The sequence below is a fragment of the Aotus nancymaae genome, unplaced genomic scaffold (assembly GCF_030222135.1).
Source record: "Aotus nancymaae isolate 86718 unplaced genomic scaffold, 86718_ANA_hifiasm-v0.15.2.pri h1tg000097l, whole genome shotgun sequence".
Taxonomy (NCBI): domain Eukaryota; kingdom Metazoa; phylum Chordata; class Mammalia; order Primates; family Aotidae; genus Aotus; species Aotus nancymaae.
The window spans coordinates 2,287,854-2,310,482 of NW_026988512.1; the positions used below are offsets into that span (position 1 = coordinate 2,287,854).

A 22,629-nucleotide genomic window follows, 5' to 3' on the forward strand; every position below is an offset into this window, starting at 1 on the left:
GAGGCAGAGGTTGCAGTGAGCCGAGATTGTACCGCTACACTCCAGCTTAGGCAACAGAGCAAGACTTCATCTCATTAAAAAAAAAAAGTTAATAACTTCAGGTATTATCTCTTTTTCCCTTTATTATTGTAAAATGAAATATATATTTTAAATAAAAAATAAGGTTTAGACCAAATAAAATCATTCAGGGAAATGGCATTTACTTTAAAAAATGTGTTGTTCAAAAATGTATATATTGTACAAGATGAATTGACCAAATAGAATAATTCATTTTTAACTCACAAAGGAGTTTGAGTCTACTGCCTATATGTAGAATTTAAATCTGACTAAAGGATTATAAACAGTTGTAATTACGGGCTGGAGTAGCAGAGCAACAAGGGGACAGTCTTCTAAACTTTCCTTTGCCTAGGAGAACTACCGTATATTTCCAGGGGCAGTGAATTTAATCAGCAGCTGGAGTGGTTTCCTTGTCACTGACGTGTGTCACAATCTGGACAAATTACACAAACTGGCTATCAGATTTATGCAATTAATGTACATAAATAAATATAAGCCACACAATGTAATGAATTGATTTCTTTGTGTCCACTAGATAGAGACGGTCATAACTACAAACTCTAGTAGATTGTTTGGTGAGCATCAAACCCTGGCAAGTGAGAGGATGAATTCCTCTCTGATTTTTCCTTAAAGCAAACTGATGGGAATTGCACACACCCCACTGGCAGGAACAGCAGCAGGCCGGCTTTGAAGTCTTCCTTGCTTCGACAGCTGAACTGGGGAGAGCGCGAGCCCTGGAGCCACACTTCAAAGCTGCGCTGCCTGGCTGGCCTGCTTCTGCCCGCGTCCACCTGAGACTCAACAGAACTGTTTTCTTTGGAAGAAAAATGGAACGACTAATAAGCTAGTAATTAACCCTTGTATTCTTTTTCTGGTTTCATCTTCCCTTTTTAATGTGTAAGATACTCAGTAGTAAGCACTGGTCAGCCTGCCCTGGTGCACAGCTTGAGTGTGTTAAGTAACTGGCTGTTTAGCTGATGCCAGCCAGCTGCGCAAAGGGGAGAAGGCCGCCTCCAAGGGCACAGATGTTTGCTGTTGACCTCACGCTGTGTCTGGTTGAGTTATTCATGATTCATCGGAAAATGACATGCAAGGTTTATGGTAAAACTGCTGTAACATCAGAAGTATTTTAAGTATTCACTAGAAATAAGATAAAATCGTAATAAAAAATAGTTTCAGATGTTAAGATGATATAAGAATCAATTTAACCTAGAAAAGAAAGGAGAAGGAACAAGAGAACCTTGTGTAGAGCAAGTCATTCATTCAGTGCTTGGTTCTGGGGTGTTTCTCCTGTGCTTGCTGTATGTGATTCTCTTCCATAGGCTACTCTAATAGCAGAATAGGTGCCAGAAAACCGATGGAAATAGGACACTGAACAACCTCCAACATGTTCAAAATAGTGAGGACCAGAGGGTGGGGGCAGGAGCTCAGTCAGTGCATTTCCCACGTGGCTCCCTAATGAAGCCAGAGCCAAACTTAGACAAAGGTATAAAGCGGGAAAAACATCCCACCTCTTTTTTTTACATCCCCCTTTATCCTCCCATAAGCCTGTGTGAGTGAGACAGGTCTTGAAGGAAGATTTAAGAGTGGGAATGAGGAACTCAAGTGAGAACTAAGGTGGTGAACCCTACACACTCCCATAGCAGACATGCAAGCCTTGTTTGACCTCTAACCCTAAATAAGTGGCATTCGGCATTGGACCTCAGATCAATGAAACCTCTACCTTTATTTTATTTATTTATTTGAGTTGGAGTCTCACTCTGTCACCCAGGCTGGAGTGCGTAGGCATAATCTCGGCTCACTGCAACCTCTGCCTCCTGGGTTCAAGTGATTCTCCTGCCTCAGCCTCCTGAGTAGCTGGGATTACTGGAATGTGCCACCACGCCCGGCTAACTTCTGTAGTTTTCATAGAGATGGGGTTTCACTGTGTTGGCCAGGCTGGTCTCCAATTCCTGACCTCAGGTGATCCACCCACCTCCGTCTGCCAAAGTGCTGAAATTACAGGCATGAGCCACCGAGCCCAGCCTTACCTTTATTTTATTTAGATATAGTAAGAAACTAAGACCATTTGTGGAGATGAGTATCATTCCACAATCCAGATAGGAAGCTGGGAAAGTCAAAGGGGCGGCCCCGCCCGGGCCCCAGTTTTGATGCTGAAGGAGCACTATGCTTTCATCTCTTTCAGGGTGATGTTTCTAGTGCCAGAGTTTCCTTTCTTTCAAATGGAGACGTGACAGAGGTCTTACTGTTAGCAAAGAGTGTTCTGTCTCTGGGGTTTTTATGAATACATGTTTTGACAAATTTCAAACTAGCCAGAGAAAATTGAGAATTTTTAACTATAACTGATTTGGTGTTGTTAACTGCAAATGCTTCTGGGCTCAGCAATCAGAACTTCTTGAGAAAGTGAACCACGTAAGTGGTTCAAGTGAAAGAGAGTGAGAAAGCAAGTGAACATGCACGTGACTCCTTTTCAGTGGGTAGGGAGAAGGGATCGTCATGTCTCTGAATCATATCTTTATTTCGAGGTCAGAAGAACTAGGCCCATTCAAGTTGACTTTAATAGAATTCTTTATAACTGAAAGGAGTTCTAGTACCTAGTATTGGCAGAGTAACTAGGCCAAAGGGAGTGCTCAGTAACTACTTAATTAGCTTACTTGGAATAGTTTATAGTGGTGATTTTTTGGGTGTTTTTTAAAAGTGTAGTCTCTGCTGGTAATGGCAGAGGTAATCGTGTCACACTGACTCTTGGAGATAGTGACAGTGAGTTCAGGACAAAATATTTTTAAAAACTGTTTGGAGGTAACCCTACACAGAGAAACCAGAAAGAAGATGACCCTTGAAAGGTCACCGGTTGAGATTCTCATTTCTATGGTTTTTTGCCTGAAGACATTTCCCAGTCCACAGCTCAGGACTATGGGAGAACACAGGCAGAAAGCCACAGTCCTGTGGATGGAGGAGTCTGAGGTCAGCACTCAGGGACTCTGGAGAGATGACAGTGATGGGGACATCCCAGAAAGAAGTGAACCACAGAAAAACTGCATGTAAATTTGGGCAAGTCTTTGGCTGATCCTTCAACTCTGCGTCTGTAGTCTCTCAGGAGCCTGGCAGGAAGCAAATCGCTGAAGAGGCCGAGGTTGCAGTGAGCTGAGATCACACCTCTGCACCCTAGCGTGGGTGACAGAGCAAGACTCCATCTCAAAAAAAAAGCTGAAAGAACTGAGCAGTTTTCAGCTGCTTCCACCACAGGAATTGCCATTTGAGTCTTGTCAAATTAATTTTGCTTGCTAGAACAAAAATCAGCACTTTTCAGAGGAAGATAACGGAATCTAGAGACTTTGTATTATTCACGATGCCCAATATGCCATAAAAAATTACAGGAATTTGAGAAGAACAGGAAAGTGAGATCAGAACAGAAAATGAGACCCACAGGCAGAGAGAAAAAAAATGAGACAATGCAGTTATAGCCGAGAAAAAGCAGTCAATAGAAGGCCAGCTCACAGTGACCCAGGCTTGGGTGCAGTGGCACAATCACAGCTCACTGTAACCTTGACCACCCGGGCTCGGGTGATCCTCCCAACTCTGCCTCTTGAGTAGCTGGGACTACAGTCATACACCACTATGCCAAGCTAATTTTTTGTGTTTTCAGTAGAGATGGGGTTTTGCCACCTTGCCCAGGCTGGTCTCCAATTCCTGGACTCAAGCCATCTGCCCTTGTCAAACGTGTGCTACTGTGCCCAGCCAACAGATAAGAACTTTAAAGCAGCTATTACAAATACATTCAGATAAATGAAATACTTTTAGATAAATAATCGTTGAAAGGATCTATCAGCAGCAGATCTGTTATACAAGAAATACTAAAAACTATTTGGCTTAAAGAGAAGTGACAGCAGATAGAAACTCAGTTCTTAGCAAACTACAGGCATGTGAATGAACAGATGAGGAGAAACACGGATGAAGCAAGAGGGGCTTTTACCAAGTGGAGATTAAAAGCGTGTAGGAGTTTATTGCACTGGAATAACTTTTTCTTTTTTTTTTTTTTAAGACGGGGTTTTACCATGTTGGTCAGGCTGGTCTTGAACTCCCGACCTCAGGATATCCGCCCGCCTTGGCCTCCAAAGTGCTTGGATTACAGGCATGAGCCACCACGTCCAGCCGGAATAACTTTTTCTATAAGCTTGAAGTTTGTTAATTTATAGAAAAAGCATTTATGAATCCATTTCATAAATGGCTTCCCTGAAGCCGCTGGAGGAGCTGGCTTTGCAGGCCTTCCTCCGTCACCTTCCACCAAATGAAGTTCTCACCACGAACCTTTGGGGGTTCATCCTGGATCCCTGGGCTCTGAAAAGCCACGGTCACCAGCATATTCAGACAAATGCCATCAGTGTGATCTCGGCCCAGGTGCTGCAGTCCAAGCAGCCCCTTGATCTCCACCACCAAGTGGTGCAGGGTCAGACACTCCTGCAGCAGCCGCAGGACGGCCATCTTCATGCCACCCCTCTGCTCCGTAGGGCTGAGGCCACAGGCAGTGACAGGCAAGTGAGGCATCCCCACTGTGCCAACCAACACCCACACTGCCTGTGCACTGGTAAAGGTGGCCACGAGCCGCTGGCAGACCAGATCACAGGGCAGCTCCTGGGGCAGAAGGAGTGGGTGCCTGGCTTGCTGGCGATACTGGGCGGCTAGCTCAACCAGGTGCAGGATGTCATGGGCTCGCAGCGGAGTGGGCAGGGAGGTCCGTGGGTACCAGGCAGCCTGCAGGGACTCTGCATCAGCCTCCTTGGAAGTCTTGAGAATTCCACCTGGGGGAGATGTGGGGGATGGGGCAGGGAGGGTCTGTGGAGAGAAGTGCGGGACTGGCAGCGTCAACAGACATCCCTGACCCAGGAGAGAGGCCCCCAGCCTGCAGGCTGGAATCTGCCCATGCCAGACTCTGCCAGCCATAACAGGACTGGCTGTGGAGGGGCTCACCTCACCAAGCAGCTGGGGAAAAGATGTCAACTGGCCCTGTTCACACTGCCTCCAGGTAGGCCATACCTGTGGGGCGAGCGAGGAACACGAAGCGGACCCAGGAGGGGCCCCGCTCCTCCACGGACAGCAGTGTCTCGGGCTCACAGTGCAGCCCCGCCTCCTCCTTCACCTCCCGCTGCAGTGCCTCCACGATGGACTCCCCGGGCTCCATTCTCCCCGCAGGCAGGTACCACGACCCCCGGCACTCTCTCTTGGCTTCCTGGACCAGTAGCACCTCATCCTGAGGGGAGAGAGCATCTTCATTTCTTGCCATAGCCTTGCCGAGCCCCGGGACCAGGGGGCATCTCAAACGCAGTCGCCCGAGAGTCCCCTCTGGGTGGATGCCCTTAAACCAGCTAGCGCTGAGGGAGACCTGCCTTTAAGTTGCTGGGGGCTGCAACCTTCTCCTCCCTGCAATTAGTCCCCCTCTGGAGTTAAGAAGACTTCCACTTGAGAAAGGGCTGAGATTCCTGGAAGCCGCTACAGGGGCTGGAGATGAGGCCCCAGAGTGAAAGTCACCATGTGTCAGTCTTGCACTGATTTATGTCTGTACATGTCTTTGGGTATCTCTTGTCTCCAACGGCGTGGCCTGTGAACTGTTTGTGATGGATCCTCACCCTGGGGTCTGGCTTTGAAACACGACCCCCGACCTCTACCTTGAAAGAAAAAAAAAAAAACAAACAAAAAACCAGGTTTTGTTTTTCCTCTCATACCAGTCATCAATAAAACTGAAAAACAGGTGAGGTGCCTAAGGTGTCTGAGACAAGCTTACGCTTCTTTCTTCTCTACTTAGTCCCCTAGTATCCAGTATCTTCCTGTTCCCTACCAAAGCCTACTTCCAGAAAGGAATCTGAAACACTTGCACAAAAGTCTGGATGACTGATAACAGTCGAAGAGTTACACCTGCAGGGTGTTTGCTCTGTATTTTAACAGAGCTTTCAATAGGAGGGAAATGAAGTTTTTAGACATTAGAGAGCAGTGGTAATTCTTAGAGATAAGAAAGTCTTTATGGCCTCTGAAATCACATCATGTAAACAATTAACTAAACACCAGCTTCTTGTTTGGCGAACACTTCCGATTCTGCTCTCCTCTCTCATTTTTTTTTTTTAATCAAGACGGAGTTTCGCTCTTGTTGCCCAGGCTGGAGTGCAATGGGGCGATCTTGGCTCACTGCAACCTCCACCTCCCAGGTTTAAGTGATTCTCCTGCCACAGCCTCCTGAGTATCTGGGATTACAGGCATGCACCATCATGCCCGCCTAATTTTTGCATTTTTAGTAGAGACAGGGTTTCACTATATCGGTCAGGCTGGTCTCAAACTCCCAACCTCCCAAAGTGCGTGAGCCACCGCACTCGGCCCTCCTGTATCATCTTAAACATTCGCAATCAGAATGTCAGCTCTTCCCCATCAAGATTATTAAATGCACTGGAACTCCTTAAAAAAAAAAATTGATTCTGGCTGGGCACGGTGGCTCACGCCTGTAATCCCAGCACTCAGGGAGGTCAAAGCAGGCAGATCACCTGAGGTCGGGAGTTCGAGACCAGCCTGACCAACATGGAGAAACCCTGTCTCTACTAAAAATACAAATTAACCGGGTGTGGTGGCGCATTGCCTGTAATTCCAGCTACTCAGGAGCTGAGGCAGGAGAGTCACTTGAACCCAGGAGGCGAAGGTTGCGGTGAGCTGAGATTGCGCCATTGCACTCCAGCCTGGGCAACAAGAGGGAAACTCCGTCTCAAAAAAGAAAAAAAAGTGATTCTACGGTTTTGAATCCATTTAAAACAGGGCTGTCAACTCTCTTGTCTCATCCCTTTGAGACAGGAAGACAGAGGACAGCAGACAACCTTTTGGTCACCACCTTAGACATGAATAAAAGTGAATGTGTGAGTGACTCTTCCAGTCCTGAACTTTTGCAATATTGAGAAATGTGAAGATTAGACAGGGAAGAAATGCTTGCCCAGGGGCGAATGGGAGAGTTACAAAGGCAGGTATATAAAAAGATGGTTTCTGACAAACATATGGTAAAATATTATATATATGAATGGTTTTTTAAAAGCACACACAAATAAAACACGATTTCCTTTCCTCTCATGTCAAGTTTTTCCTTGATCCACTGTAGCACCTTGAGATAGTAGGTGTTTAACAAATATTCACTTAATCAAATCAGGTTGAATTCAGTGCCATGCTGTCTCGGAAAGCAGTGGGTCTATGGGTAACTCTATTCTCATAGGGGTTTTTTTTGTTTTTTTTTTTTGAGACGGAGTCTCACTCTGTCGCCCAGACTGAAGTGCAGTGCTGCGATCTCAGCTCACTGCAACCTCCACCTGTTGGGTTCAAGTGATTCTCCTGCCTCAGCCTCCAGAGTAGTTGAGATGACAGATGCCTGCCACCACGCCCGACTAATTTTTGTAGTTTTAGTAGAGATGGAGTTTCACCATGTTGGCCAGGCTGGTCTCGAACTCCCGACCTCAGGTGAACCACCTTCCTCAGCCTCCCAAAGTGTAGGGATTACAGGCATGAGCCACCTCACCCAGCCAGAAATTATAATTTTAAAATATATATATATAATTATTCTTCAAAAGGGTTTAGCAACAAATTCTCAATTTATCATGCCAATGAAAGTGGTTACATGGAAAACTTGTAAAAGCAAACAATCCAAATCACACATTTGCCTTTGCAAATTAGTTTGCTCTACCAGCATTTTAATTGGTTTGCCAACTCTAAGCTCTTACAATTAACGATAATGGAACACAAAGCTATTTGCATTCCAAAGGGAAGGAACTATAAAGCAGTTGCAGGTGATTTAGAAACTTCTAGCTGGTATTTGGGCAATGCTGGGTGGACCAATCACATGTTTAACCCTATCCTATGTCCCATTTTAACACTGATGGAAACCAGGGCCGGGCACAGTGGCTCACGCCTATAATCCCAGCACTTGTGGAGGCCAGGGCGGGTGGATCACGAGGTCAGGAGATCGAGACCATCCTGGCCAACATGGTAAAACCCCATCTCTACTAAAAATACAAAAATTAGCTGGGCTTGGTGGCGCGTGCCTGTAATCTCAGCTTCTCGGGAGGCTGAGGCAGGAGACTGGCTTGAACCCAGGAGGTGAAAGTTGCAGTGAGCCGAGATCGCACCACAGCACTCTAGCCTGGTAACAGAGCAAGACTCTGTCTAAAAAAGAAAGAAAGAAAGAAAGAAAGAGAAAGAGAGAAAGAAGAAAGAAAAGAAAGAGAAAAAAAGAAAAAAGGAAGAGAAAAAAAAAGTAGTAATGGTGCAGGTGATTATTTTTGCACATTAATTTTTTCCATTTTTATATTCAGACTTAGTAAATGACCACATTAGTCCAATGTGATGACATCATGTTTTGAATTTATTTAAGTCACCATCTTCCACAATTTATAGTTTTTGTTTTATTTTATTTTGAGACGGAGTCTCTCTCTATTCTCCAGGTTGGAGTGCAGTGGCATGATCTCAGCTCACTGCAACCTTTGCCTCCTGGGTTCAAGCAATTCTCTGCCTCAGTCTCCCGAGTAGCTGGGATTACAGGTGCCCACCATCATGCCCAGCTAATCTTTGTATTTTTAATAGAGATGGGGTTTTACCATGTTGGCCAGGCTGGTCTTGAACTCCTGACCTCCTGATCCACTCACCTCTGCCTCCCAAAGTACTGAGATTATGAGTGTGAGCCACCACACCCGGCCTATTTTTTATTTTTTAAAGATAAAGTTTGGCTCTGTCAACCAGGCTGGAGTGTAGTAGCATGATCATAATTCACTGTAGCCTCAACCTCCTGGGCTCAAGCAGTCCTCCCACCTCAGTCTTGTGAGTAGCTGGGATTACAGATGTATACCATTATGCCTGGCTAATTATTATTATTATTATTATTTTGAGATGGGTTCTTGCTCTGTTGCTCAGGCTGGTCTCAAACTCCTGGCCTCAAGTGATCCTTCAGCCTCCCAAAGTGCTGGGATCACAGGTGTGCACCACCACACCCTGCTCACAGTTTATAGTTCTTAAGCAAAGTCGAACATGCCATTACTGTCTTACATGTCAATAAAACATTGATAATCAAATATTTGTGTGTTGGAAACTGACCGCAACTGAGGAAATATATCAACACCCCAAAACACTGAAGAAGGTGCCTGCCTGGCTAATTGCAGACAAACTTTACACCCCCTTTTTAGTAGTCAAGGCTTTTATCAGCAAATCTTTCTTGGAAAGGAGTTGCTCCCTTTCTTCTTGGAGACATTTGATCATCAGAGTCAGTTCTCTCTTTTTATCTGTCAGACTTGTGATGTTTTCTGCAGAGGACCGGAGACTGGGTTTTAGAAATGCAAGTTCCAAGGACAGGTTTTCATTTATCTACTAATTATAAATGAATAAAAAGTGGTTGAAAAGTTAATTACTCAGAATTTGCTTATTGAATTGCATCCTAACTTTACTTAAAGTTCTGGATGTTTCTGGCCCCTTCTAAGCTGCCTCATTTAATGGCCTGTGGCCCGTTGCCATAGTGACATAGAATTAATAACAAGTCTTACTTAAGCAAACTTAATACTTGTCAAATATACCTTTTCTTTGTTTAAAAAAAAAAAACCCTGGCAAATTTAGTAGACTTCAAACGGATTATAAATTTTTAGAAACCTACTCCTTAATTATAGCTGTTTGGAAATTTGAGATGAACACACTAACAACATATGACAGATGTAGACACTTACAGTTCTGCTTGCTAAAAGCTTTGACTGAAGCCTGACATTTGCTCTTTCAAGCTGTTTGAGAGTAATTTTAGCTTGAAACAATTCTGAATGAAGGGAAGTCACTTCATGGTCCAAATAATCTTTTTCCTTCTGAGCTCTATTATTGCTTATCGTTATTGGCCAACTAAAAGGATCAAGTTTATCTTTCTCCTAAGTAATTAAAGTACAATTTGACTTTTGCTCAGTTTGATTTCTTATATTTAATTCAATCAAAGGCAACTCTACGTTTCTGTGTTTTATAGGATGAGTTTAAAAGCACCAATATAGGTAGAAAATGAGTTAGGCAGTGATTTAGTTAATAGAACAGAGGACCAGAAACAGTTCCAGCACGTTCCAATCTATGCTGTATCCGTTTGAATTTGAGCATATCATTAACCGTGGTAGGCTTCACTTTGTTCATCTGCTAAGTAAGAATAAGACTGCCTTTACCCCAGAGATGTTCATTCAAGTGACACACATGTAAGCCCCTTGGAAGACAATGCAAAAATCCTTTGGTGTTATTTAATGTAGTTTGTTTTGTTTTGTTTTGTTTTGTTTTGTTTTTTGAGACAGAGTTTCGCTCTTGTTACCCAGGCTGGAGTGCAATGGCGCAGTCTCGGCTCACCACAACCTCCGCCTCCTGGGTTCAGGCAATTCTCCTGCCTCAGCCTCCTGAGTAGCTGGGATTACAGGCACGCGCCACCATGCCCAGCTAATTTTTTGTATTTTTAGTAGAGACGGGGTTTCACCATGTTGACCAGGATGGTCTCGATCTCTTGACCTCGTGATCCACCCGCCTCGGCCTCCCAAAGTGCTGGGATTTTCATGTAGTTTTTAATAGGTTACCAACGTATATACTCAAAAGTCTGAAAGAGCAAAATCAGGTATGTGTGGAGTCTCTAATCCCTCTAGGCTATGAGAATTCATATTTTCTAGCTTTCCCTGCCATCCCAGGTAAAGGCACTGGCAAATGAAATCTTCTGAAGTTCACGAACTGCCATCTGTGAACACATAGCCAGGTATCCTTCACTCCGAGCACATTTTTAAAGCTTTCAGTCTTCTGTATCATCCTTCATATCCCTGTTTTTCAGATGGAAATACAGGCACAAAGAAGTTACAGGAGAGGGAACATTCAAAACTAGAACCGTGTTATGTCTTAAGAGCCTTTCTACTCTATGTCTGTATGACTCTCCTGACAGAAACAGAAAGATTTACAGGTCCAAGCATTGTTTCCAGGAGAAAAATCATACAGATATTTTTTCCTTGGGAATAACGTAGCATGCCTAATTTATCAGATAACAAAGCAACCTTATTATTCCAGTCCCTTTGAGATAAAAAAAAAAGTCAAGTGACTGCAAGTAATTTTTTCTTACAATATTTTTCAAGTATCATTTTCAAATACAAGGGATTTTTTTTTCCCTTTGTGTTCACGTGATTATCCCACAGTTTAGAAATCACAGGTCTATTTTGTACACTTTGTACCAGGCAAGTCTGGGCAGGAAAAGATTGTAGCAAGTTCACAAAAGCCACTTAACATACTTTGGTTGTCATTTAGGTTATGACTGAGAACAAAAGGAGACAAACTCTTTTCCAGTGATAGGCAGGTTTACAGAAATTGTTGCATAAACTAAATTCAGAATAACTTCATGCTGAAAAAGTTATTCTTTTACTGACACTCTGCCATACTTTCTGATATTTAAAAAAAAATCAGAAAGTATTTTGTCAGTAATTTATAAGTATGACATGAAAGTTTCAGGACCTTCTTCTTCTCGCCTGTGTATTCTTTCTGTGAGTCACTGAGTCTGCAGCCACCCAGGGTTCCAACTGATGACTGGAGGAAGTCTAGCTTTTCCTCTAAAGCAGTTATCCTGATGTTATAAATCACAGAAAGACAATCAACAGTCATAGCCTTAGGAGCACAGATAAGATTTGAAGTTTGTTCATTTTCTTCCTCTAATGGCTCTTTTCGCTATAGTTTCAGTCCAGTGTCTCAAGAATGTCCAAGTTAAAAAAGAAAAAAAAAAAAGACTCCCCTGCAGTATATGTAGTAAGCCAGAGCACTGAAGTCAGTAGCTGCATCCCCAGGCATATATTGGAGGGATTAGTAATGCAAGCTATGGCCAGAGAGCCCTGGGGACCTGGGTTTAAATCCCAGCTCTTTTTCTTTTTTCTTTTTTTTGAATCAGAGTTTCACTCTGTCACCCAGGCTGTAGTGCAGTGGTGCAATCTCGGCTCACTGCAACCTCTGCCTCCCAGGTTCAAACAATCCTCCTGCCTCAGCCTCCCGAGTAGCTGGGGTTACAGGTGCTCACCACCACATCCAGCTAATTTTTGTATTTTTAGTAGAGATGGGGTTTCACCATCTTGGCCAGTCTGGTCTTGAACTCCTGACCTCGTGATCTACCCACCTCGGCCTCCCGAAGTGCTGGGATTACAGGCATGAGCCACTGTGCGTGGCCCAGATCTTGCTTTCAAGTGTAGCTTTATCCCTTCAGCGATTCCTTTATCTCTGATATTTGGCTTTCTTATCTGTTAAATTAACACCTTTCGGGAACTGGGCAACAGAGTGAGACTCCATCTCAAAAAAAAAAAAGAAATTAACACCTTTTATATTAACACCTTGCATATTAATACTACACGTGTGTATCTCTACCTATATCTGACTCCATCTGTCTCACACAATGAACTCTATAGAATAGTGATTATCGCAGCATTACAATAAATCTTTGACCGTGGGTAGGTTTTAAAATTATTTATTTTTATTGTGTCCAACATAATGTTGATATGTATGTATGTGTAATATATATTCATGTATATACACACACACACAGTGAAGCGATCACTAGTCAAGTAAATTAACATACCCATCATCTTACGTAGTTCCTGTCTTTTTCTGTGTGATTAGAGTGCCTGAAGTCTACTCTCTTAGAAAACTTCTGGTATACAATACAATATTATTATTAACTGCAGTCTTCATATTGTACATTAGATCTCTAGACGTTTTTCTTTCTTTCTTCCTTTGAGACGGAGTTTCGCTCTTGAAGCCCAGGCTAGAGTGCAATCGTGCGATCTTGGCTCACTGCAACCTCCACCTCCCAGGTTCAAGCGGTTCTGCTGCCTCAGCCTCCTGAGTAGCTGCGATTACAGACACGTGCCACTACGCCCAACTACGTTTTTGTATTTTTAGTAGAGACGGGGTTTCACCACCTGCCTCGGCCTCCCAAAGTGCTGAGATTACTGGTGTGGACCTTTATTTTTTCCTTTTTTGAGACAGAGTCTTGCTCTGTCACCCAGGCTGGACTGCAGTGGTGTGATCATGGCTCACTGCAGCCTCTCCCTCCTGTGCTGGAATAATCCTCCCACCTCGGCCTCCTGAGTAGCTGGGACCACAGGCATCCACCACCACACCAAGATAACGTTCTTGATTTTTAGTAGAGATGAAGTCTTGTTATGTTGCCCAAGCTGGTCTCCAACTCCTGAGCTCAAGTGATCCTGCCACCCCGCCTCCCACAGTGCTGGATTACAGGTGTGAGCCACTGTGTGACACGGTAAATGCCCCATAAACTGCAGACCTCACCCATACCTCGGCTTTCTGTTGAAACTGCTCTCTGTAACCCTAATGTGACAGGCAAGTAGTCCAAACCAATGCCATTTTGGCCCCTGCGCCATTTTAAGACTTGTAATAAGTAACTAAGGTCTGTAATTTCCACCCTACCCAGACAATATGTAAACTAAGGCTTATCTTGACTTCTGTGAACCACTTAAGTAACAATCCGAATGTCCAAAGTCCCCTGGCCCTCGGAATGTCCAAAGCCCCTTGCCCCCACCCCCGCCCAGGAGGTGGTTTACAGGCATAAAAGGTCTTGACGCCCTCCTTTCAGGGCCACGGGTTAGAGAGATGCGAGTCTTCCATGGCCGCCAGCAATAAAGACCCTGTAATTTGGCCCAGTCTTTGTCTCAGTGGTGATTCTGTGCTAGCTCGGTTACAGCACTGTGTCTGGCCTGTATCTCTCCACTTACTCACCCGTGATAACTGCCTCTTTGTACCCTTTGACTTGTATCTCCCCATTTCCTCCACTCCCCTGCTAAATCTAATATATATATATATAAACATTGACTTTGCAAACTTCTTTGCATTATTGCGCATCTAATCCTTTTATCATTTATATAATTCACACTTAACCTCTAGGCTTGCGATTGCGGTGGGGCTTAGAGTCACTCAGGATTCTAAGGGAGGTGGTGACTAATGTCACAGAGGGGCAACGGCAGAACAATCTAGAAGAATGAATACTAAAGGTCACGAAGCACACGCATTAGGCAAAAAACCAAAATGGGTTAATTTACTCACATTCAAATTGGGCACTTCCTTCAATGAAGACACTACGGATAAAGTCACACAAATGACAGGTCCAGAAGATTCTCTTAAACCTAGTGCAAATCTAAGCAGATCAGTAGCCTTTGAAGTGAGTGGTGAACTTCTATTTCCTGACCTAGGTGACAGTTACAAGGGTGTGTGCCTTATATTCACTCATTAAGCTATATATTTGTTTTGTGTGCTTCTTGGTGTCTGTCTTTGACAGAGTCTCACTCTGTCACCCAAGCTGGAGTGCAGTGGTGAGATCTCGAGCTTCCAGCCTCAGGTGATCCGCCTGCCTCAGCCTCCCAAGTGCTAGATTACAGACATAAGCCACCGCCCAGCCTGTAAGTCCACTTTTGTGTGACTCTAAGAGCTGACAAGATGCCTCACCTATAATAAATACACACTGAACAAGCTAATACTGTCTCCAGTGAACAATGTGAAAATTGCAAGTATTCTCTATGTAGAAAATATATGAATCACTGTTGTAGGGATTCTGTGCTTATAAGGAAAAAAAGACCTACTAAAGCATTCTCAAGGTCAAAGAAGACAGAGGTATGAACTCCAAGGCTTCACAAGGAACCGGAACCAGGAACCGGAAACCCGTGAGAAACCAGGGCAGAGCCAGTCTCCCTCCCTTCCCCTCGCGGGGTCTTGCTCAGCTTTGCTCTGCAGGACAGTTTCCCCCTGAATACTCCCTCTCAGTCTGAATCCCTGATCATTGGCACAGGTGTCCCTGCCTGGCTGCTTGATGCTACACGACTCCTTGGGGCCAGCATCAGATGCAAACGGACTTGTCTGAGCCCCAGTTCTAAATTCTCAGGAGAGAGACTCTGATTCACTTAAGTGTCCATGAATGGTCCAAATTACTGTGAGCAAGAGGCCATGGGAGTGGCAAGCCCTTGGCTAAGGCATTGTAGGGGCGAGAGGAAATGACTCCCTAGAATCCAACACACACAATGCCATGGCCAATAAAATGGGTCATTCCTTCCTTCCACCAGCACTAACTGTCATGAGTCAGGCTGTGCTGGGGACTCAAGGATGAGTAATTCCCAGTCCCTAGCCTTGAGGAGGTCAGACTTCAGAAAACAAGACAGGACAGCTAAAGAATCGCTTTAACGAGGACAAAATCTTGACAAGAAGTATGAATAAAATCACTCAGGACTCTAGGGGAGTCGATGACTGATTTGATAGAGGGTGTAACAGCAGAAAGATCTAGAAGAATGCATTATAAACTCGCAAAGCACATACATTAGGCTAAACATGAGTTCGCTTACATCAATTTTTGAATTTCTCTTCAATGAAGGACACTAGGGACAAAGTGAACGCAAATGATAGGTCCAAGAAGAGACTTTCTCAGTCATTAAATCTGACAGGGATTTAATGCAAATCGGTAAGAAAGTGATGGGCACTCCACTGGGAGACGGGCATGCGTTATGCACAAGTGACGTTCACATCAGACGAGAGAACAAAAAGCGTCAGGTGTCTGAGGAGATGGTAGCACTCACTCATCCATGATCACTTCACACCAGCAAGACCAGCAAGACCAGTAAGCTGCAGGCGCCCAGTGTGGGCAGAGCTTGTGCTCTGGGCTGGGAGAGCCGACCAGTGCATCTGTCCTAGTAGGGCTTCTCAAGGAAGACGAGGATAGGGTGAGGAACCAGCCCAGAAGAGTGCTCTGACTTCTAAGCTTGTTTTTTGATTCCAAGGACAATGGAAAGTCAAGAGAAGATTCTCAGCAGACCTGCGACACAACCAGAACAAAACTGATGCAACGTGGAGTTAAAAACAGAGTGGAGACGGGGGCGGCTGTTTACAAATGAATTGAGGGGCCTGTTTATATAAAATTACATACATGAATAAAGAATGCAAAATTGTATGCAGAGACTAGTGATTATTGTTAAGATTGGCAGAGTATGTTTACTAAAGATCAGAAGTGAGTCTGTAATTGAACATATCATGTTTAACATTCAAAGGGTTCTTTTTTCCCAGGCAGCAGGCTGTTTATGTTTTTTTTTAATTGTACAAAATATTGTTTAGAATCCTGGGGCCTAAACATTAAGAGTGTTACTTAAACGAACAAAAAGTACACAGAGATTAAGTCTAGAGTCACTACTCTTTGATCTGTCAGACAGGTGAAGGCTCAGCAGACTGGTGATTTCTGACAATTATTATTATTATTTTTTGAGACGGAGTTTCATTCTTGTGGCCCAGGCTGGAGTGCAATGGTGTGATTTCCACTTACTGTAAACTTCACCTCCCGGGTTCAAGCGATTCTCCTGCCTCAGCCTCCCAAGTAGCTGGGACTACAGGGGTGCACCACCAGGCCTGGCTAATTTTTGTATTTTTAGTAGAAACAGTGTTTCTCCATATTGGTCAGGCTGGCCTGGACCTCCCGATCTCAGGTGATCTGCCCACCTCAGCCTCCCAAAGTGCTGGGATTACAGGCATGAGCCATCGCGGCCCTGATAGTTGTTTTTTATATGACAGTTATGAAAATTTAAGCCAGGCATAGTGGCTCATGCCTGTAATACTAATGCTTGGGAAGGCCAAGGTGGGAGGATTGCCTGAGGCCAGGAGTTCGAGATCAGCCTGGGCAGCATAGTGGGACGCTATCTATACAAAAAATTTTAAAAATGAGCTGAAGTGGTGGTGTATGCCTGCAGTCCTAGCTACTCGGCAGGCTGAAGTGGGAGGACTGCTTGAGGTCAGGAGTTTGAGGCTGCAGTGAGCTATGATCTCAGCTTGCACTCCAGCCTGGGCAACATAGTGAGACCCTGTCTCTACAAAAAATAAAAAAATTAGCTGAGCATGGTGGCATGCCTGTGGTCCTAGCTTCTTGGGAGGCTGAGGTCAGTGGATCGCTTGAGCCCCAAAGTTTGAGGCTGCAGTGAGCCATAATCATACCACTACATTCTAGCCTGAGTGTCACAACAGGACCTTGTCTTATAAATAAATAAATAAATAAAATGTAAAGCCTAGTTATACATAAATCACTTTTTTTTTTTTTTTTTTGAGACGGAGTTTCACCCGTTACCCAGGCTGGAGTGCAATGGCGCGATCTCGGCTCACCGCAACCTCCGCCTCCTGGGTTCAGGCAATTCTCCTGCCTCAGCCTCCCGAGTAGCTGGGATTACAGGCACGCGCCACCAGGCCCAGCTAGTTTTTTGTATTAGTAGAGACGGGGTTTCACCATGTTGACTAGGATGGTCTCGATCTCTTGACCTCGTGATCCACCCGCCTCGGCCTCCCAAAGTGCTGGGATTACAGACTTGAGCCACCACGCCCGGCACATAAATCACTCTTTACAGAATGCAACTGCTCTGAGTTTATGAGATTATGGGTAATTTTTCAAAATGTCTTTTGAAAAAGTTCCTAAGGTGTCTATAATGAAGTTCTGTCTCTACCCTTAAGCTGTACCCAGTTTCTCTGTGACACTAACTGGTTATCCAGCTGGCAGCTGATGTCACTGGTGCCCAATCATGGGGTAGGCAGAGCAGCTGGCTCCCTGAGGAGGGCAGGAAAGTGAGGCCCCAGCTATGGGCAGGTTCTCTGCAGTGATGGCACCTATGCAATTCTTGTGATTTTAAAGGCATGAGGCTCACCAGCCCAATGACGTAGACTGCCAATAAGTGCTTGTTAGTTTCTGCTTTGTATGTGCAGAGATTTAATTACCTCTACTCTTAAAAAATGGTTCATTTTTGGCTTCTGAATATTAATTAGCATCCCATTCTCTTTCCGGTACATCTCCCCGTCTCAGAGCGATGCCAACACCGAGAAAACACCAAGTCCTTTTTCTTACTTGCTTCTGGTTTCTAACTTCGCTTTCTCCCTCTGCCTCGGTTCCTGTTTTGTCTGGGCCCCAGTCTCTGTCTTTCCTTTTGTACCCTGTGTCCTAGGCTCAGTGGCTATGTTCTCACTCATCCGTGAGCAGGATGCATGGAGACCTAGACGCAGTCTGGACAAACGGACCGTCTAAGTAGGATGTCCTGAGATCTCCAACCGGACTTCATGAGGAGATCAGGTTGGAGGCTATAATCCAGCTCATTCGAAAATCAAGTACTTGAACGAATGTCAAAGACCATGTACACGTTATGTCACTTGCTAGGATGGTAAAAAAAAAAGTAGATACTTTTTTTTTCTTTTGAGATGGAGAGTTTCACTCTTGTTGCCCAGGCTGGAGTGCAGTGGCACGATCTTGACTCACTGCAACCTCCACCTCCCGGGTTCAAGCGATTCCCCTGCCTAAGCCTCCAGTGTAGTTGGGATTACAGGTGCTCCCCATCACACCTGGCTAAATTTGTGTTTTTAATAGAGATGGAGTTTCACCATGTTGGCCAGGCTGGTCTCGAACTCCTGACCTCAGCCTCCCAAAGTGCTGGGAGCCACTGCACCCAAAAAAAAATAAAAATCAGATGCTTAGTATGTAGGCTAGCTTTTTATCTGGTATTCAGTGGTGCCAGGGATCATGATATGTGCCAGATTGTGTCATGGTGTCAGGCTTCATTTTCTTTTTCTTTCTTTCTTTTTTTTTTAGAGACAGAGTCCAGGCTGGAGTGCAGTTGTGCCATCTCGGCTCACTGCAACCTCTACTTCCTGGGTTCCAGTGATTCTCACGCTTAATTAAGCTTTTCAAGTAGCTGGAATTACAGGTGTGTGCCAATATGCTCAGCTAACTTTTGTGTTTTTAGTAAAGACAGTGCTTCATCATGTTGGCCTGGCTCATCTCAAACTCCTGACCTCAGGTCATCTGCCCACCTCAGCCTCCCAAAATGGTGAGATTATAGGCGTGAGCCGCCATGCCCAGCCTCAGGCCTGATTTTCTTACTGGTTTTAATTTAAGCACTTTTAAAGAATTGCTTCATAGTTTTCAGTCATTATATATTAACTCCAAATATTTAAGTAGGCCAGGCACAGTGGCTCACGCCTGTAATCCCAGCACTTTGGGAGGCCAAGGCAGGTGGATCATGAAGTCAAGAGATCAAGATCATCCTGGCCAACATGGTGAAACCCCGTCTCTACTAAAAATACAAAAATTAGCTGGGCATGGTGGTGCACATCTGTAATCCCAGCTACTGGGGAGGTTGAGGCAGAAGAATCGCTTAAACCCAGGTGGCGGAGGTTGCAATGAGCCGAGAGTGTGCCACTGCACTCCAGCCTGGCGACAGAGTGAGACTGCATCTTAAAAAAAAAAAACTGAGTAATAAATGAACAATAAATAATGAACCTAGCTGCATTCTACTTAATAGGTGAGTTCCAGAAAAGAAATACAAATAAAATTATGAATAGAAAGAGTAGAACTTCCATTGACTAAGTTCTGTGAAGGAACTCTGTTGTCGATTGTTTAATAACTAAACACTGATCTTGTGAAACAAGGCGGCAGCATGACCAAGTGGGGGAAGTGATGGGATTTGGGAAAGCCAAGCTTCAGCCCTGATTTTGCAAAGTTGAGCTGGATTATATCCAAACAGTCTTAGCCACAGTTTTTAATCTGTAAAACCAGAATTATTTCACAACACTTTGCAAATGATAAAGTACTATACAAGCATGAGCTGTTGCCATAATTATCTGCAGAGCCTTTTTTTTTTTGAGACACAGTTTTGCTCTTGTTGCCCAGGCTGGAGTGCAATGACGTGATATCAACTCACTGCAGTCTCCTCCTCCCAGGTTCAAGTGATTCTCCTGCATCTGCCTCCCAAGTACCTGGGATTACAGGCACCCACCACCAGGCCTGGCTAATTTTTCTATTTTTGGTAGAGATGGGTTTTTGCCGTGTTGGTCAAGCTGGTCTTGAACTCCTGACCTCAAGCGATCCACCCGCCTCAGCCTCTCGAAGTGTTAGGATTACAGGCATGAGCCACCATGTGTGGCCCAGAGGCTTTTATTTAATTTTTTAATTTTTATTTTTGAGAGGGAGTCTCACTCTGTCGCCCAGACTGGAGTGTAGTGGCACAATCTTGGCTCACTGCAATTTCTGGCTCACTGCAATCTCTGCCTCCCAGATTCAAGCAATTCTCCTGCCTTAGCCTCCCAAATAGCTGGGACTACAGGCGCCCGCCACCACACTCAGTTAATTTTTGTATTTTTAGTAGAGACGGGATTTCACCGTGTTAGCCAGGATGGTCTTGATCTCTTGACCTTGTGATCTGCCCACCTTGGCCTCCCAAAGTGCTGGGATTACAGGCGTGAGCCACCTCGCCCGGCCCAAGGGCCTTTTCATATACACATTCTTGTGTGATCCCTTTTTGCAGCTCTGTGGTTGACAGAGAACTGATTTTATTGTTCTTTTCTATATAGATGAGAAAACTAAGATCTGAAAAGTTTAGCAATGGTCAACATTACCAAATATAGCAGAGGCAAAACTAAAATCCAAATTTTCTGACTTTTAAATGGGTACATTTTCTACTGCACCAAACTACCTGAGACTTTGGGAGCGGGGAAGGAAAGAGGAGATGAACGCTTACACATTAATATGTTTTTTTCCCATTGTGGTACAAAGTGGAAGAGTATTGGCTTCAGTGCAAACAATTTTGGCTAAAACTCTTGCTCTACCACTTACTGTGTGAGCTTGGATACGATACTTAACCTCACTGAGTTTCCATTTGGTCAACTATAAAATGAAGATAATCTCTAATTTGTAGGGTGGCTAAAATAATGTGTGTATTATACATGTTCTATAATAAGCATTCATTGAAGAAAGTTCATGGATTTCCTCAACTCTAGTCATCCTAGCCATCAAAACTCCTGTGATTCAGAATATCCCTTCTTTTCTTCCTTAGAAACCACAATGAAATTATTTCTTGATTACTGAAGGAAATGGAAGATTTTCCGTCTCAGATGGCAGACTGAGTACATAGATTTAGAAACTCTATTATAATGCTAATTACTAATATTTTAAAAACTCCCAACAATAAAGAGAATAGAAAGGAGTATCACCAACAAACAAGAGAGTTCACCAAATTTCTGTCGGACACAAAGTGAACAGAAGTGGCGGTGAGAGATGAGATGGGTGGAAAGCAAAGCAAAACAAACAAACAAATTGGTACAGAGAGTGAGTTTCTACAGAGAAAAGGCTTTCAGGGAAAATGTGAAGTTGGGGGCTCCTGTGGATTCCTCCCACAGCAGGGAGGCAGCCCGTAATCTATTATGTCAGCAAACAAGGCCCTTGGGATGCTAAGGCCCTTGCGGGATCACAGGCCCCTTAAACTGGAACTCTAACTCAGATATCAAAGCCTTCAGCAAAACGTATCATTAAAGTGACAGATTCCAGACCAAGGTGGCTTGGCTGGAAACAGAAAAAACTGAGCCAAATATTTGAAAATGAGAACCAGTTTCATAATCACACCAACCTGCAATAAATGAATTCTGTACTTTGCTTCTAACTGTGTGGCTGAGGTTTAACCTTCAAGTTGAACTCTGGCAATTGCAATGGAGGGTCCCTGGTAGGAACGTGAACAATGAGCAAACCCAAACTCCTGGGGCAGCCAGGCCCGGGCCTTCCTGGAGCACTTCCCTCGTGCAGCACTGCTGTACAAACGGAGGGAGGAAACCTTAGGAAATCTCTCTGGATGACGGTGTTGAGATACAGCCTAAGCAGATAGTTATGCAAAGGAAAGACCCCTTTTGCAAACTACCCTGTCAATTGTTCCTGTCCATATCCTGAGACTACAGGGTTTTGGTGGGAAGCACAGCTCAGCCTACTATTTCTGTCAAGTAACTAGACAAGGTGTGGTCAGCTCCAGCTGTGTTCAAGTCACTCACAGAGCTGCCTGGCTCAGCACGACAAGATGATCATGTCTGTATTGGATTTTGGTGAAAAAAGTGACCACAAATAACATTGCCAGGCAGCCTCCTTAGGCTCCAAGGAGTTATGTCACTAGGAAAAAGAGGCTGATAGCCGGGCGAGGTGGCTCACGCCTGTAATCCCAGGACTTTGGGGGTCGGAGGTGAGCGGATCACTTGTGGTCTGGAGTTCAAGACCAGCCTGACCAACATAGAGAAACGCTGTCTCTACTAAAAATACAAAAATAGCTGGGTGTGGTGGCGCACACATGTAGTCTCAGCTACTTTGGAGGCTGAGGCAGGAGAATCACTTGAACCAGGGAGGAGGTTGCGGTGAGCCAAGGTCATGCCATCGCACTCCAGCTTGGGCAAAAAGAGCGAAACGCCACTCAAAAAAAAAAAAAAAAAAAAGAGGCTGATAAGTGGGACCTGTGGTTGGACTTAAATATCTTGCCTCTGTTTATGATGTACCTGTCTGGAAATGAGAACCACACAGGAAGAAGAGCGGCGGGATAGCCAGGCGGATGAACTAAGATGTCATACGACTTCCTCGATTCAGCCATGACTCGAGCCACTTGCACCCCGTCGGCACTCTCGTTTCCTGCTTAAGACAGTGTATTAGGCCATTCTTATACTCGTTCTTATGCTGATATAAAGAAATACCTGAGGCTGGGTCATTTATAAAGAAAA

General features: G+C 44.5%; 1 protein-coding gene across 1 annotated transcript; it reads right to left on the minus strand.

The window, feature by feature from the left end:
• Positions 1–4,275: 4,275 nt before the first annotated feature.
• LOC135271900 (8-oxo-dGDP phosphatase NUDT18) lies at positions 4,276–5,380 on the minus strand. The gene is made up of 2 exons (XM_064370019.1): positions 5,092–5,380; positions 4,276–4,856 (listed from the first exon to the last, which is right to left on the minus strand). Exons 1-2 carry the CDS (start codon positions 5,336–5,338, stop codon positions 4,276–4,278), a joined length of 828 nt encoding a protein of 275 aa, XP_064226089.1. The 5' UTR covers positions 5,339–5,380.
• Between the last annotated feature and the right edge of the window lie 17,249 nt (positions 5,381–22,629).

Bases quoted from the DNA above. Each gene is read 5' to 3' on its own strand.
- LOC135271900 (XM_064370019.1), bottom strand. From the start codon at position 5,338: ATGGCAAGAAATGAAGATGCTCTCTCCCCTCAGGATGAGGTGCTACTG. The intron at 4,857-5,091 runs GTATGGCCTACC...CATCTCCCCCAG, and splicing joins GTTCCTCGCTCGCCCCACAG to GTGGAATTCTCAAGACTTCC.